General features: G+C 42.6%; 1 protein-coding gene across 1 annotated transcript in view; it reads left to right on the forward strand.

Annotated features, from left to right (window-relative positions):
- Positions 1-13,176, forward strand: part of COL8A1 (collagen type VIII alpha 1 chain) — a 171,434-nt gene extending 158,258 nt beyond the window's left edge. Inside the window, 2 exon segments of the mRNA NM_001101176.1 lie at positions 5,462-5,792; positions 8,561-13,176. Of these exon segments, the coding sequence (NP_001094646.1) occupies positions 5,465-5,792; positions 8,561-10,470 (2,238 nt within the window). The 5' untranslated portion in view covers positions 5,462-5,464 and the 3' untranslated portion in view covers positions 10,471-13,176.
- Positions 13,177-17,941: the final 4,765 nt, after the last annotated feature.

Genomic DNA, 17,941 nt, shown 5'->3' on the forward strand with positions numbered 1-17,941 from the left:
ACTCACCCTGCCAATACCTTTATCTTGGACTTCTAGCCTCCAGAATTGTGAGGAAATACATTTCTGTTGTCTCAGTCACTCAGTCTGGGGTCCTTTGTTATTGTAGCCCCAGCAAACCAATACAGTTGGGCTGAAATCTGGAGAGGGATTTAAAAAGAATAAGGATTGGGGACTTCCCTGGTGGTCCAGTGGCTAGGACTTCATGCTCCCAGTGCAGGGAGCTCGGGTTCGATCCCTGCTCAGGGAACTAGATCCCACATGTGGCAACTAAAACAGTTCGTGAGCTGCAACTAAAGACTCCACATGCCACAATGAAGAACAGAGATCCCAAGTGCTAAGCAAAAAACTAAGCCCTGGCACAGCAAAAAAAAAAAATAGAATAAGAATCCTCTAGAGAGAACAGGATACCCTAAATAAAGAGGTCAAAATGATGACTGACATAGATGAGGAATAGTTTTGAAACAGGGGTTTACATTAATGAATGTTGTATAAGACTACCTTGTGACTAATATAGCTATCTCTGGTAACTAATAGGACTCTTTTTTTTCCAGTATTGTGTTTAAAGAGAGATAAATAAAACTTTCAATCCTCACACCTCTATCCAAAACTTACTTCCTCAGACATTTCTTCCCCTATCACCCTTCCAAAACAGCATCTGCCTCCCCAAGGCAATCTCACACCCTTTCCAGTTCTTTGTTTTCTTCACAGCATTTAAATCTGAGGTTGTTGTGTTGCTGTTTAGTTGCTTAGTCATGTCTGACTCTTTGCGACCCCACGGCCTATAGCCCTGTCTGTGGTATTTTCCGGGCAAGAATACTGGAGTAGGTTGCCATTTCCTCTTCCAAGGGATCTTCCTGACCCAGGGATCGAACCCACATCTCCTGAAATGTAGGCTAATTCTTTAGCACTGAGCCACCAGGGAAGCCCCAAAATCTTGAGATTACAAAACTTATTTTTAACTTGTTAATTACATGTCTCCCCAGGCTAGACTGTGCATTCATGAGATCAGGGACTTACCTCTATAATTCACTTCTCTTTCTTCAATCTCCAAGCAGTTTGTAATGATTAGTAGCTGTCTCATAAATATCCATATGTAGTGAATGAATTGCCCCGAGAAGTGTAATCAACCATGAGAGAATTTTCTAAACAATCCTGCTGAATATTGGAGGCGTAGGGTGCTGCTTGACTTTCCCCTTCTTAGGTGTGAATCTGAAGGTTTGAGGAACTACAAACCCTGTGTGACAGGGTGAGTAGAGGGCATAGAGGAACACCAACTGGGAGCAGAATGAGAGAAGGCTAGTCCGCACCACAGAGGACACGGACACGCATACATACACATACAGACATGCTGGGAAAGGGAAAGTTGTCCATGGGAAAGGGAGAGTTGGATTTAGCACAAGGATTGATGAGATGGTTGGATGGCATCACCAACTCTATGGACATGAGTTTGAGCAAGCTCCAGGAGTTAGTGATGGACAGGGAAGCCTGGCATGCTGCAGCCCGTTGGATCGCAAAGAGTCAGGCACGACTGAGTGACTGAACTGAACTTGAAGGCTTAAATACTTAAACATTCTTTCGGACAGCAAGCCATAATCTCATGAGGATCAACGTCCTAAGAAAATGCTGAAGAGTGTCTAAAATAATACAGATCACGCTATTCTGTTATTTACATTGCAAGTTTCACATGAGGAAACTGAAACTCTCTGCAGCAGCCCAGCCCAAATATAGGGAAGCATTTAGGGCTGTTCAGAATGTTAGGACTGGCAACTCCCACCCCAGAATGAATAACTGTCTTGGTTCAGCTGTTCTGTTTTCCCATTTTTAACAAGTACATTTTAATGGCCATTATTGTTTTCTTCATGTTAGGTTTATCATTATTGCAGTTAACCTCACATTTACTTTGGCTAGCATCTTTCTTTGAAAGTCTTTGACGTTTCAGTTGGTTTTGATTTGTCTCTTTGGTTACACTCCATTAATAATAACTTAAATGTGAATAGTGCTTTTCGCCCTACAAAGAATTCATATTATCATGTATGCCCTTCAACATTGCTGTGGGAGAGGCGGAGATCATAATTTCTGTTTTATAGACAGAGAAAGTGAGACGCAGTGAAGATAAGGGACTTGCAGAAAGTCATGAACATGGAGAATGGCAAAGCTACACCTCAACTCATGGTCTTTGGGCTTCTTCTACAATGTATAACATGACACCCATCACTAAGTCTGCCTGGCTGGCAAAAATCCAGTGTCCACACACAGCATGTATGTTCATGCTCACGTGCACACACACCACATATCAGTTTCCAAATAGAAATCCAAGAAAACATCAAATAGAACTCACAGGATTCTTGTGTTCTACATCCTTGTGGGGGCGGGGAAGAGGCAAGAAAACCCACTACCACCGTTTCTTCCCAGCAGGAATTCTGAGGCTTCCTCTTCCTACCAGGTGCTTGTACAGCGTTACACAAGTCTGATGTTCTTTTGAGTGATCTGGGGAGAACCTCCACAACACTCTGACCACCAAAAATACCCTCAGGGACAAGAGGGAAATGAGGAAGGATAAGTCAAGTGCTAAATTCTAACCAGGGCCCCTATGTAAATATTCGCACTAAAACTGAACGAAGTTTATTTAAATAAAGATCCAGAGAAATGGCAGATGGCAGACCAAAAGGGGTGGTTTTCAGCAGAAACAGGCCAAGTCTGTGAGAGGAAATAATCATAGTCGAGCAGAATTCCAGTGGGCCTTTGATATTCATCTGGCTTTCTTCTAGGAATTCGCCCCTTTCCAATTCTCCAGTGTTTCATTAGGCTGTCCTGGTTTGAAGATTATTAAGTAAATCCAACACATTCACTGAATTGAAGGAAAGGTAAAGGACCAGGCATGCTAACTTATTACAAAGAACAAGTTTAGGGTTTAATAATGAAACTCATTAACGACCAAAGGTAGAATTAAGTCCCAAGTTACTCATCACCAGATATTACCATGTTATTTCTAGTATGGATTACCATTGTCAACTCTTTAATGACTACCCGAGACATTGAATGTTAGAATCAGATGGGGCTTAGAAAACAATTGAGTCTCATTTTTAACAAAAGAAGAAGCTGAACGTATCTGTTCAGATACACAAAACTATGATGAATTTATGGTCTTCTGCATGAAAAATGTAAGGAATAGTGGTGTGTAGAATAAGTGTAGTTTGTCTTAAATGGGTGCATATTAAATGTGCATCTTCACAGATTATCTCTGGGAAAATACAAAGGAAAATGTTACTTCAAAAGGAAGGGATTTTAGACACTAAAGAACAAAAGTGAGAGGAAAATTTACTTTTTCCTGATATCCTTTGCTACTCATTAATAGGTTACACATCTGTCACTCCTACTAAAACAGTATAAGTTTCTTGATGGCAGGACTTATTGACCATATTATAGTTATCTTTGTCATCCATGGACAGGTATCTCACTGTGTCTGCTAAGTACTCAATAAGCCGTTGTTGAGTACTTAGAACAGATGTTCTTTTTTCATCTAAAATAAATTTGACTATTACCAAGTATAAATCAATATTAATTTTGTGACTCTTTCTAAATGGTTTATAACAATTAATCATTCTTATAAGGACATAAAATAACAGCTTTCTGTCTTCTCCCATTTATAGTACACTTGAAACAAATAGTTCTTAAAGACTATTCTGATTTATGAAATGGAGAAAGTTTTATAAATCTTTTTGCTGACAGATATTTCTTCATTTTTTTCCCCCCTGAAGGGGGAGAAATGATTAGTATATTTTAAAAAATTGTAATGCAATGAATTTAATGGTAAAGGTTCTTATTAAATATTTTGTTAGGTGCTTTTTATTAATCAGTTCTATAGTCTGTTCACACTCTCAGCATTACACTTGAATAAGATGTTGCATTGTCAATGCACATTTTCTGAGAAGTGGAAAACTAAGATCCAGGATTAAGTAAGGCAGAAGCAAAGAAAACAAACTCTCAGGAGAATGGAAATTAAAATTTGTAGACACAAGTTTACTCAAAGTTTTCCAGAAGACATTTACATTAAACATTGTGAGAAACTTGCCACTTCTCCTCCAGCCCCCCACCCCTCCTCTCCGTGCCTGTCTGTCTGTCTCTCTCTGCAGCATTACCACGACACTCTGTTTTAAGTCCTTTAATGAGATATGAGAACAAAGCTTTGTGTGTGGTTTTAGGTCTGGGAGTAATTGAGCTGACTTTGATGTGCATCACACTTGCCCTCTAGTGGGAATTCGTGAAAACTGCAGTTCCCTGGGCTGTTTCATCTTCAGCCCCGGGTGTCTCCAAACAGATGTTTTCTCAAGCTCTTTTTAATAAACAGATAAGCCGCATTTATATTTATTCTATTAATTACTAATTTTCAAAGGGTGCTATTAAAAGGCTTAAAAATAGTTTATCCTTGTGAGTAGTTAAACATCTTTCATTTATGCAACAAATTTGCTTTGAAAACTCCTTTCTTTCATAATAGTACAAAGCTAAACTTCAGTGATCTCCAGGTCAAATTAACTGAATTCTAAACAAATGACTTCACAGTACACAATTAGAAGAAAGAAATGGTATCCTTGTGTGTATGTAATTATAATGGTGGTTTTTTTTTTTTAATGACATTTGGGGGCTGTCACATGAAGTACTTTCTTTCCAATTCAGAAGATGTCTTTGGTTTTTATCGTCCTTGTTTGCTCTTTAACCTTTACACATGCTTATAACCCCACCAAGTTCAACCAAGGCTGAGATTTCTTCAAGCTTTTTGCTCTGCCATCCTTAATACACAGTTTTCACTCTATAGCCCAAGACGTGTCCACTCCCCTTTACAGCCTTTTTGGAAGCTGGTGCCCATTACAACTACACCCAACAGGCCAGAATTTTGTCACGTGGCCACATCTAAATGAAACATCTATGGTCTAGGCTTGCTTCGCTCCAGCTTAGAGTCAGAGGTGCCAATACTATGGAAAAAGGCTGAGGTCATGTTCGGAGACAACTAGCAGGCTCCCCATAGCCTGTTTTTGTTTAGTCACTAAGTTGTGTCTGACTCTTTTGCAACCCTATGGACTGTAGCCCGCCAGGCTCCTCTGTCCATGGAATTTTCCAGGCAAGAATACTAGAATGGGTTGTCATTCCCTTCTCCAGGGCATCTTCCCGGACCAGGGATCAAACTCACGTGTCCTACATTGGGAAGCGGATTCTTTACCACTGAGCCACCAGGGAAGTCCCCCCCATAGACTACAATCTCACCAATTGCCTTCATTTGGTAGATCCTACTCTTTCCTGGATTTTGTTCGTTTTCTATCAAAAGGTGACATTTTCCTTTTCATTTGTCCTCCACTCATGAGTTTCTGCTGATAAAGACTACGTATGCTTCCTTTTCTTTCTCAAGTTAACTCTGGTCACCTGGCCGGCTGGTTTTCACCATCTTGGTGCGTGTCTTCCTCCACAGGTGATGGCTGGACCACCTTCCCCTCTGCAGCTGCTGGGAGTCCTGCTCACCCTTTCCGTGGGCTCCATCCGGCTCATCCACGCTGGTGCCTACTATGGGATCAAGCCGCTACCACCTCAAATTCCCGCTCAGATCCCACCGCAAATTCCGCAATACCAGCCCCTGGGCCAGCAAGTACCTCATATGCCTTTGGGCAAAGATGGCCTGAACGTGGGCAAGGAGCTGCCCCACATGCAGTATGGCAAAGAGTATCCACACCTACCCCAATATAGGAAGGAAGTTCAGCCAGCACCGAGGATGGGCAAGGAAGCAGCACCCAAGAAAGGCAAAGGTAACACACCTCGGTACTGCTATAAAATAGCCGCCTCCCCAAATCCCAAGTAATGAGGTGGGGGTGGCGAGAACTAAATTTGGGGTGTTTTTATTTTAGCCTCTATGTCTGACTTTCATTAAATGCCTACTGTGTTCTAAACTCTATCCTTGAAAAAGTTCAACTCTTAAAGACAGACAAAGTTACCATTTTATGTTGTGCTTTATTTCAACAGCATCAAATGGCACAAGATGGATTTAATAACAAATAGTTCATTCTCTTATTCATTATTTCTTTATTCAAACATACAACTAATGAGCATCTCTTCCCGTGTCAGGCTCTCAGCTAAATGCTGAGGGATAAAGCACTGAAAAAAAAAAATATATATATGTATATATATGACGTCAGTCTTCAGAACTAGCAGAGAAATGTGGTAAGAACCTGCGGTGTTAAAAAAGAAAATCATATGTAACCAGATGCCAGATAAATGTGCTTTTAAGACAGCTCTAACAAAGGTGCTACACATGTCAATCAATAAATCAACAGAAGGAGCCTGAAGAGCACAGACAGAGTCTAGAGATGATACCTGAAAATCTCTCCATTACTTTCTAGGCATATTCATTAGTTATTCAACACCTGCTAAATACCTATCACTGTGAGAGACATTTTCTTTTTCTTTTTTGGCTGCACCACACAACTTATGGGATCTTAGTCCCCCGACTAGGGATTGAACCCCGGGCCCTTAAGTGCTGAGTTTTAACCACTGGACCACAAGAGAATTCCCAAGAGACATTTTCTTATACACTCAGTTGATTTATAAGAAACCTAGGAAACCTCGAACTTGCAGGAAAGGAATTGCAATCTGAGTAGCAATTCCCTTTGAGGAACAGACACCATTCCCAATGGTCCCTGCAAAACAGGAGCTCTACTTCCGGGGAACTGTGGGGTTTGGACCCCGTAGGTCTGGGTGCCCAGAGGCCAGAAATGAGAGAAACCTAGTCATTCAACCTCTCTGAAACCACTTTTCTTCATTTGTAAAGTAGGATTATTGAGAGAGTTGATGACATAAGGTAAGTACTAAATAAATGCTAAAGCCGCTTAAGAACTCTGAGGTGCTACAGCTGGTCATTCGACAAAGCTTAAGTAAGGACAGAGCGTACTCCAGGCACGGGCTGGACACTGGGGATTCCTGATGAATATGACATGACCCTGCCCAAGATGCTCCTTGATACAGGAGCTACACAACCCCTGCTTAGAAATGGCATACCTTAGTCACATATAGTAATGTCTATTGGGGGGCTTCCCTGGTGGCTCAGAGGATAAAGCATCTGCATTGCACAAAAGAAGTACTTCCTTCTTTTAGGAGCTGTATTTCTTCTCTTTAGAAGCTGATATTCCACTTGGGGGATTATTCAGTCATTTGTTTTCCTTTCTTTCTTGAATGGCCTGCCTGGATTTTGAAACTTCCTGTACTTATTCAGATGGGTACCAGATTGCAACTGAGGAATTTAGAAAAAATATGAGTTCTGTGGTTCTATTCTGTTCCCTGACAGTAGGTCAGTGAAAAATACAACATCAGGATTAAGATGCAACTAATGGTTAAAAATAAGACTTTGGGACAATGAAGTTTCCTTTCTTGATGTTATTCCTTACTCCCAATAGCATGGGAGATCCAGAGTTTTGTTTCTCTGCAAGGCATAACTTAGTCAGTATAACAGCATATGCTTTGTATTTTGATAAAAATTTGAGAAAGCATAATGCCTTTCACATCTATTATCCAATCTTGAAGTGCAGATGTATTACACTTGCCATACAGATAACCAAGCAAAGATGCTGATGGCTTAAGTAACCCAGTGAAGATCTCATTTCAAGGCCAGAAAGAGCTTCTTGCTCCTAATCCCAGTTACGTCCTTATCTGTACTGCTTATCATCCTAAAATACCTAATTCATTTCTCTTGTTTTGAAACCAAATTTGCAAGTGAGAAATAGCTTATTAAATTAAAGAAATATCTGAGGCTTAGGAAATCCTATAGCATATTAAAGAAATTAAATAAATCAATTTGACTCCACAGGACAGATGTTTAAGACGTCATTAAACCACATAAAAAATAAAATGCTTCTATTCTTCCCTGTGTCCACATCACAACGACCATCATCCTACATCATACTATACTTCAGCACAAGAGAAACATTATTTTACTATATATTATTATATTTAAAACTCAAGGACATAGAAAAATACAAGTAGGGATAAAACAGAAAAAATAAAAATGGCTCCAACATTTTTTAAAGTACACATACACACAACATTTATATGTATATATAGAACACATGAGATGGAAATACACATAAATGTCAAGCAATTATCTCTGAGTAGTGGAGCTTATACACAACTCGATTTTTCTTTATCCTTCTTTGAACTCTTTATAGTGATCACACCATAATATTTCCAAGTTTGTACTGGGAAAAATATTTCTTCATTACTTGTTAGCTTTTTTACTTAACTTAACTAACGCTGATAAAAGCAGCCGCAGACATCAGTTCTCAAAACAGTATCTCAAACATGACAAAGAAATTAACAGCTTAATTGTCCATTAAATACAGATCATACAGTCCTGGAATACACACACATTACTCCTCATCTTTTCTCTTGATAATTAATGAGCCAAAGTGTCAGAACTAAATAATGATTGAAATGAAGTGAAAGATGATCAATGTTAATCTCTCTCTCTCTCCCCCCTCCCTTCTTTGTGCCCTCCTCCCTCTTTCTTTCTCCCTTCTCCCGGTAGAAATACCATTAGCCAGTCTGCGAGGGGAGCAAGGTCCCCGTGGAGAGCCTGGCCCAAGAGGACCACCTGGGCCCCCTGGTTTACCAGGTCAGGGGATTCCTGGAGTCAAAGGAAAACCAGGACCACAGGGGTATCCAGGAATTGGAAAGCCAGGTATGCCCGGAATGCCAGGAAAGCCAGGAGCCATGGGAATGCCTGGGGCCAAAGGTGAAATCGGACCCAAAGGGGAGATAGGACCCATGGGGATCCCCGGGCCACAAGGGCCTCCAGGGCCTCACGGACTTCCTGGCATTGGGAAGCCAGGTGGGCCAGGGTTACCAGGGCAACCAGGTGCCAAAGGTGAGAGAGGACCCAAAGGACCACCAGGCCCTCCAGGCCTTCAGGGTCCTAAAGGAGAGAAGGGCTTCGGGATGCCAGGTCTGCCAGGCCTGAAGGGTCCTCCAGGGATGCATGGGCCTCCTGGCCCTGTAGGACTTCCAGGAGTAGGTAAGCCAGGAGTGACAGGCTTCCCTGGGCCCCAGGGCCCCCTGGGAAAGCCAGGCCCTCCAGGAGAACCTGGGCCCCAAGGCCCTATCGGGGTCCCAGGGGTTCAAGGACCTCCTGGGATACCTGGAATTGGCAAACCGGGCCAGGATGGGATCCCTGGGCAGCCAGGATTTCCAGGTGGTAAAGGGGAGCAAGGCCTGCCAGGGCTACCAGGACCCCCAGGCCTTCCAGGGGTCGGGAAACCAGGTTTCCCTGGACCCAAAGGTGACAGGGGTGTTGGGGGTCTTCCTGGGCCTCTGGGACCAAGAGGGGAGAAAGGACCAGTAGGCGCTCCTGGACTGGGGGGTCCCCCAGGAGAGCCAGGCCTGCCTGGAATCCCAGGTCCTATGGGCCCTCCAGGTGCTATCGGTTTTCCTGGACCCAAAGGAGAAGGTGGGGTTGTGGGGCCACAGGGGCCACCAGGACCAAAGGGTGAGCCAGGGCTCCAAGGCTTCCCAGGAAAGCCAGGCTTCCTTGGTGAAGTGGGGCCCCCCGGCATGAGAGGCTTGCCAGGTCCCATAGGGCCCAAGGGGGAGGCTGGGCTCAAAGGCTTGCCAGGACTACCGGGTGCCCCAGGGCTGCTTGGACCAAAGGGAGAGCCAGGAATCCCAGGGGAGCAGGGTTTACAGGGCCCCCCAGGCATCCCAGGGATTTCAGGCCCGAGTGGCCCCATTGGACCACCTGGAATTCCTGGCCCCAAAGGAGAACCCGGTCTCCCAGGGCCCCCGGGGTTCCCTGGAGTAGGGAAGCCTGGAGTAGCAGGACTTCATGGCCCCCCGGGGAAGCCTGGTGCCCTCGGTCCCCAAGGCCAGCCTGGCCTTCCGGGACCCCCAGGCCCTCCGGGGCCCCCAGGACCCCCAGCTGTGATGCCCCCGACACCACCACCCCATGGAGAGTACCTGCCAGATATGGGGCTGGGAATCGAGGGAGCGAAACCCCCGCACGCCTACGGTGCTAAGAAAGGCAAGAATGGAGGAGGGCCGGCCTACGAGATGCCCGCGTTCACCGCTGAGCTGACGGCGCCTTTCCCGCCCGTGGGGGCCCCGGTGAAGTTCGACAAACTGCTCTATAACGGCAGACAGAACTACAACCCGCAGACGGGCATCTTCACCTGCGAGGTCCCTGGGGTCTACTACTTTGTATACCACGTTCACTGCAAGGGGGGCAACGTGTGGGTTGCTCTGTTTAAGAACAACGAGCCCGTAATGTACACGTACGACGAGTACAAGAAGGGCTTCCTGGACCAGGCGTCCGGCAGCGCGGTGCTGCTGCTCCGGCCCGGAGACCGGGTGTTCCTGCAGATGCCCTCTGAACAGGCCGCGGGACTGTACGCCGGGCAGTACGTCCACTCCTCTTTTTCAGGATATTTATTGTATCCCATGTAAAAAAAGAAAACAAGAGAGAGATTTAATAGAAGAAAAGAAAATGATGCACCCCAAAAAATCCAAATGAGAAACATAATTGCTTCAAAACATTTATATAGTTGGAAAGTTATATTTAAGTGAAAATTTGAACTGTCATGTACAAATAAAAACTAAGATGCATGCTTAGTGCTCTGCACGGCAGCCTGTGATTGAAAATGATGGGATAGATTTATGTATCAAGTACTGACACTCCTGTTGTACCCACTGGAATTGTATTAGCTGCTTATGTTATGTGCTTCCATGATAACCTGCTTATTCAGATCGAAGTATTTCAGTATGAAAGAGCATCATAGATAATGAAAGTCACTCACTCATATTGTTTACTTTAAAATATTTATAAATATGGCTTAAAGAAATGTCAGTGATAACAATTACATACCGTATTTACTTGCATAATTTCCTCCGTATTTGTGCAGATATTTTGCCCTGGGATGTGGGGGTGTCCTGCAGTGCTCTTCCCCAGTGAGACGGGGACAAAGAACCAGGGTAGGGTTTAGTCCACAGGATATTTCACCCCTATTGGAGGCTGTGTCTTTTACAAGAGTTCTACTTAGAATTGCACATCTAGTGTCCCTAGAAGAACAACTGTAGTGTACTTACTTGTGCCTTCTCTGTGCCGAGCACTGGATGAGACACTTTTGCGGGGCTTTAAGACAGTGTCCCACAGGAAGCCAACAAACCAGCTGGGAGACATGAGCGGAAAGTAACTCATTTGTTCCTCAAGGATTGTTTTTGCTTGTATTTTTCTTTCCTGTAATTTTCTTTCTTTCTTCTTGTCTCCATGTAATTTACACTATGAATCAACTAATATAAACACCTAGAAGTCATAAGAAAAAAAAATAACCCTCTCCCCGCCGAACTTTCCAGTCTTGTGGAATGTTCATTATCAACAGCAGTTCTTAACTGTGTTTACATGCATATAATAATCTCCTTCCTCTGCCTACACACACAAATAACTACAATGAGGTTTCATCCATGAAGGGGATATCAGTACTTTTTAGTACCTATTGAATTTCAATGAAATTTCCCTGTGTAGTATACATACAAATCAGTGTGTCATCTGAGGTTCCAGAGTGAATTTCCTAAATCTAAGCTATCCTTTACTTGGGGAAAGAAAGGGGGCTTTCAGAATTATATAGGAAGATAAAGTTTTCTGGAAAAATAATTTCTGAAGTCTTAACAAATGGATGTTACTTCCTGCTGTAAGTACTAAAAATGCAGGAAGCAACTTGTGGAAGAGCCATCTGGAATGTTAAAGGACAATGACAGCCCATGGTTTTTATGTCACCCCACAAGTACAAGAATCAATACAATTTTAAAGATAAAAATATTTTCCAGGTTCTCACTTAGTTACATACTAATTGCTTTGCACATTAAAATCTGGTCTCCAAACACAGACAAAGCATTTCAAGTTGGCTGGGAGTATGCTGCCGACACTATAAGCCACTGGGGGGAATAATGTGGGGCTATGGTGGTAAAGTCTTGTATCTTCTCCTCAAAATTAAGAGTGAGGAAACAAGGTGATAGGTACAGATGGGAAAATACACAAATAAATACGGTATAAACACACATGGAATTGTGTCTACGTGAAATCAGAATCATTTGAACCATCAAGAATGTTCTCCTCAGCCTAGTAGCTGTCTTTTCCCTCTTTTCCTTATATGGTATACAAGCACCATTTGTTCTCAATTCGTTAGAATGAGAAGTGAGTTCATTATCACGTGGCTTCTTACTCATGGCTAAATGTATGACAAACTTTTCCCATCAAAAACATATCCCACTCAACCTTCATTTTCAAAGCAGATAGATAGCACGGATGTGGCCAAACATCTTCTGGGTTGGTTTTGAGGATGCTGGTTGTGGACCAATGGCTATGAGGGCCATTTGGGTTCACTGGGTTCCATCTGCTGAATAGCTTCATGGAAATGGCTCAGAAGCAAGTCAGCTCAGCTCATTTATAAAACTATATTTATCTGTGCATGTATGGGCTTTTGATTTCCACAAAGAGAGAAAGTACCTCTTTAGTCAAAACCAAATTTCACTTTTCAAATATCTTCCAACTTATTTATTGGTTGTTACTCAATTGCCTGTGTGTGTGTGTGTGTGTGTGTGTGTGTATGTATTATCAGGCATATGCTTCTAACTTTTAGATAGGAGAGGAGCAAAATCTATGCCAGATACTGTGTATTCTATTATACAATGGTGCTAATCTCAGAGCTAAATGAATTACTCCATTTAATTTAAAAAAGAGTTTTAAGTAATTATCTATGTATCTGTGTTTCCCTCTGGAGTGTTACACATTATGTTAACACACTGAGTGTAAAAGCAGATGAAACAAGTACATGTGCTAAAGTATAGGGACAGGGCTACAATTCCTAGTAATTCAAAATTAACTAGAACTTTTCCATGTGAAATGGACCAAACTGACAATATTGTTATTTCAATACAGAGTTTTAATGCAGGGTGACATCCCACAGGGGAGAAGAATGTCTGCAGTGGGTGACTGTTCTCAAATATTTTACAGATAACCATGAATGGTGAACAGACTGGTAACTTTTTTTGAGTTTCCATGATAGATTTGAGACATGTCAATAACAAATCATTTTTGTATTTAAAATTTTGTACTGATTGGAAAAAAAAGAGTCTTATTAAATACCTTTAAAAGTATGTTTCTTATCTTGTTCATATCACTCAGCTGACACTGTCTGAACTTCATAACTGTTTATCCCCTAATGTGTCAATTAGCTACTGAAACAGAGACCTAACATAATCCTAGCTTGAAAGTGAAAGTGTTAGTCGCTCAGTCGTCTCCGACTTTTTGTGACCCCATAGATGATAGTCTGCCAGGCTCCTCTGTCCATGGAATTCTCCAGGTAAGAATACTGGAGAGGATTGCCATTCCCTCCTCCAGGGGGTCTTTCTGACCCAGGGATTGAACCTGGGTTTCCTGCATTGTAGGCAGATTATTTACTGTCTGAGCCACTAGGAAGCCCCAATCCTGGTTTAATGGGGACAATTCTTTCTCTCTGACAGAGCAGCTGCAAGTATAAGCAGGCTGGGGTTGCTGTGGCAGCCCCAGTCAGGACCCCAAGGCCCCTTCTGTTGCATTGCTCTTCCACCCGAGGGTGTGGCCCTCATCTCCAGGGGCCAGGAGAGCAAACCACTGCAGCCCTGCTCCAGTCTGTGGGAAGGAGGACAAGTCAGGAAGGGGAGAGCATGCTTCCTTCCTAAAGGACTCAACTGAGGGGTTGCTGAAATCACCCACCCACATCCCATGCTCTGAATTTAGTCACATTGCCACAACAAGCTGCAAGGGAGTGTGGGAAATGGAGTATTTATTTAGGGCAACCACATGCCCAACTAAAAATCACAGGTTCTATTAATACAGAAGAAAATATAACATATATTGGGGGACAATTAGCTGCTGCATCTGTCACATCCATCCTAAAAGGAAAAACTGCCACAAATTTCTTGTCTCCCCACGCACCCACCCCCCCACACACAAAAGTAATCTGTAAGTACTAAATTCTGTCACCGTTTGCCACACCAGAGCCACAAATTTTGAAGGGAGATAGTGGTGGGTGGAGCTTCAGATGGGAAGCAGACCTGTTTCAAGAACCTAAGGGTTTTAATAAGCATCACTGATAAGGAATGAATTCTTTCGTGATGACTTATCAAGCTCTGAATGATCATAACTTATTACATAACTTATTATAAAGGAATCATTCAATAAGCAACTATGGAGCACCAGTCTGTGGCTGGTTAACTTACTTGTTTAAACCCTTCAATCTGAAAGCTCAGGACAACAGTTTCCATTTCCACTTGGCCCAACTAGCTCTATCTCATCCCATGACTAAAGGCTCTTCCATAACATGGACCAGTTATCTCCTGTGCACACAGTGCTAGTCACAAAAGTCAATGGAAGGATAGATACAGGAGACAGAGGCAGGAAGGAATAAATGGCTGGAATTCAGAATGCTGGACAAGCAGGGCAAATCCATTATTACTATGTGTCTACTGTATCCCTTTACGTTAAAACACAACACAGAGTAGCCCCTACTTTGCACCTGGTATTACCAGGCAATGTGAGGGGCACATGAGGAACAGAAAACATGACCATTCTTTTAAAAAGTACCATCTGTTCAGAGGGTATCATGGTTTGTTAAACAAGTGGATTTCCAGGTGATCTGCAAATAAGGCTGGTATACAGCTCACTGGATGCATACGTGCCAGTGAAGTTCAGAAAAAGGAAGGCCATTCCTTGCTTCTCTGTTCCTGGGAATGCTTCTCTGGCCTGTCTGCTTCTCTGATTTACCCCTAGTGAGGGATAAATCCTCTTCAGCTCTCGGGACACACACAAGCACCACCTCTCCTTCCGACTTGCCTATACAATCTTCTGTCGCTTCACTTTTCCTGCTCGGTCACTGAACTGTCTGACTCCCCTACTGAGAGAGTGTCAGCTTCTTGAGAGCAGGCACCTCATGGTTTCATCTTTGCATCCACAGCTCATCATAGAGTACTGGTCCAGCACCAGCCTGGAGGAATAAAAAATCTCTCAGGGCTGCTGTGGGAGGTAGTGCTAAACTTGATGTGAGGTGTGACTGAATCCAGCTCCAAGGCTATACAGAGATTATATGTTCCAAGATTATTTAGAAGCCGAATGTGAGAAGAAATCTAATCTCAGGTAGGTTTTTTTTTTTTTTTTTTGAGAAGATGACTTGTAAAGAAATCATCTTTAATTTGATAGAATTTGGATGAATGGAGCATAGGGCATCCCAAGAATAGCCTCTCTTCCTCTAATAGAAGAGGAAACTGGTAGTGTGTTTGTGTGTGTGAGAGAGAGAGAGAGAGAGAGAGAGAGAGAGAGAGAGTCAGAAAGGGCAGGGGTGGGGTAGGGGAAAGAGCAGAGATAAGGGAAATGGCCTGATTAGACCAGAAGAATTACTCAAAAACTAATAAAGGAAATATTTAATAACCAAAGTAAAACCACATGATGCAGGGCTTTACATATAGGGAAGATACATTTATATTTTATCTAATATGCAGTAAGACATTGTAGGTCCTCAAGCAGAAAAAATGGTATGAACATAAGCATTTTAGAAAAGTTACTTTGATAATTCTATGGAGAAGCTATGATACAGGTAACAAAACCACTGAATAGATCAGAACAGCTTTAATCCAGGAATGGGATGATGGGTTGATGGTTGAGGGAGCCTAACACTCCAGTCCTCTTGCCTGGAAAATCCCATGGACAGAGGAGCCTGGTAGGCTGCAGTCCATGGGGTCGCTAAGAGTCAGACACGACTGAGCGACTTCACTTTCACTTTTCCCTTTCATGCACTGGAGAAGGAAATGGCAACCCACTCCAGTGTTCTTGCCTGGAGAATCCCAGGGACGGGGGAGCCTGGTGGGCTGCTACCTATGGGGTCGCACAGAGCCAGACATGACTGAAACAACTTAGCAGCAGCAGCAGCAACCAAATCTCAAGAATGAGGGTGAATGTCAGGTCAGTGTCAGGGTTTAAGGACTGCATAACCATGGAGATATCTCAAGGGCTAGGAAATAGAATGAAGAAGAATTGGAAACTGAAGAGACAGTTGATAGACTGAACTGAACCTGGGGACAATCCCCGAATGGCCTTATGAGGGAGATGGAAGTTTGACTCCAAGATGGTTTCTTCTCACTGATACACTTGGAAAACAGAGACGGTGCCCCTGATAGAAACAGGCAGTCTCGCAGGGGAGCCTGCTCCAGGCAGGGAAAGAATAGATGCTCGGTTTATACACGGACTTGTGGGATGTGTCTGTGCTCCAAACATATATTTGCTGAGAAGATAAAGGGTGGAGCCATGAGCCTGGAGAGAGACCTGGTGGCCTAGGGTAATAAAAGGGAGAGAAAAGACTCACTTAAAATCAGTGGCACCATTTGCAGACAAAAATGATTAAACTGCTTTAAAATCTCCCTTACTCGTTGCAGGAATGTATTTGACAAATCCTTTCATCATATATACAGCAAAGGGAAATGTCATCCCAACCCATATGGAATTACAATGAATTCCAAATACATATGGCCACCAAAGAGTGCAAATCAATCATGTTTTACTATATTTCAGAAAAGTTTTTCTTTTTAATGGTCCTTGTGACTCTAAAAGTAAATATCATGCTCATTCCATATTATGAAAAAGAAAAATATCTATGGAATACCCTTAGAGTTATCCTTCTTCTGGCAAAGAGTTACACAGGATTTCTGATGCTTTCATTTTCAAAACCAATAATTGTATCAGGATCAATTTTATTTTCAAGTAAGCTATTCTTTATGATGTCAAATACCTGTTAATGACTTTTATCATTAGAAGATTATTTTTTGCTAATTCCTAGAGATAAGTGCACTGGAATTTGAATTTTAAAAGTGGGGCACATTATCCCATTTTAACAAATTACTCAGAAGTTTCTTGTGTATATTACTGAAACACAGAACCATCTAACTGAATTTTCCTTCAAGGCATCCAGAACTTTTTCAGAGGTTTTTTTCCTTTGCTATCTTAATGCAAGTAAAAATGGACTATTAGATTCAAAGGCACTTCTAAATTAAAGTTTATGATCTTGTGGAGACCTACAATTCACATGCTTTGTTAAAAACCACCAAGATCTAAAAATTAATTCTGTAATGATCATGGCCAAGTCAGTTCTCATCTGACAAGTGAGTGGCTGGCAGCAACGTTCTCATCTGCTCTTCATTTGTGGGTGACAAACACATTGGGGAAAGTTGATGGAATGCTTACCAGGCTCCAACTGCCTGCTAGTAAGAGCTGCCTTTCCTCACCAAGGACAATGCTGTCTTTGTCATTTGTTCTGCCAAAATCAGAGTCACCAATACAGAATGTGTTAGGAGAAGTTTCCGGGGCCAGGGTCAGAGAACCAATCTCAGCTCCACCAGCTGTGATATCTTGAGTCATACTTTAAGGTCTCTAAACTTCAGCTTTTACACTTACAAAACAGTAGGTGGTAACAGTAACTATCTTCATCACTTGGGAGGCTAAATGAAGTTGTGGCTGGTAATACAGTGTGTTACGGAGGGGTAACGACTGCCACTCTTTACTGAGCGATAACCAGGAATCACAATGCTTTAAGTGTCTTTATGTATTAACTTAGTTACTCCTTATAATGACTCTATTATTAGCTCCATATTATAGGGGAAGAAACCGAGGCAAGATAACTTGTCCAAGATCTAATAAAAGGCAATGCCAAAATTTTAACCCATGCATCTGGCTCCACAGTCCACGCTGTGAGCTGTTGCACCAAATTGCCTAAAGGCAGGACAGAAAAGTTCTCAGCTGCCTAAGAAGCAAACCCTGCCAGTGAGGGCTTAGTATATTCGCTTGCCCCCAGAGAAAGACTGATGACCTCAGTTATTTCTTAGTTATTGTCCTTAC

The sequence above is a fragment of the Bos taurus genome, chromosome 1 (genome assembly GCF_002263795.3).
Source record: "Bos taurus isolate L1 Dominette 01449 registration number 42190680 breed Hereford chromosome 1, ARS-UCD2.0, whole genome shotgun sequence".
Taxonomy (NCBI): domain Eukaryota; kingdom Metazoa; phylum Chordata; class Mammalia; order Artiodactyla; family Bovidae; genus Bos; species Bos taurus.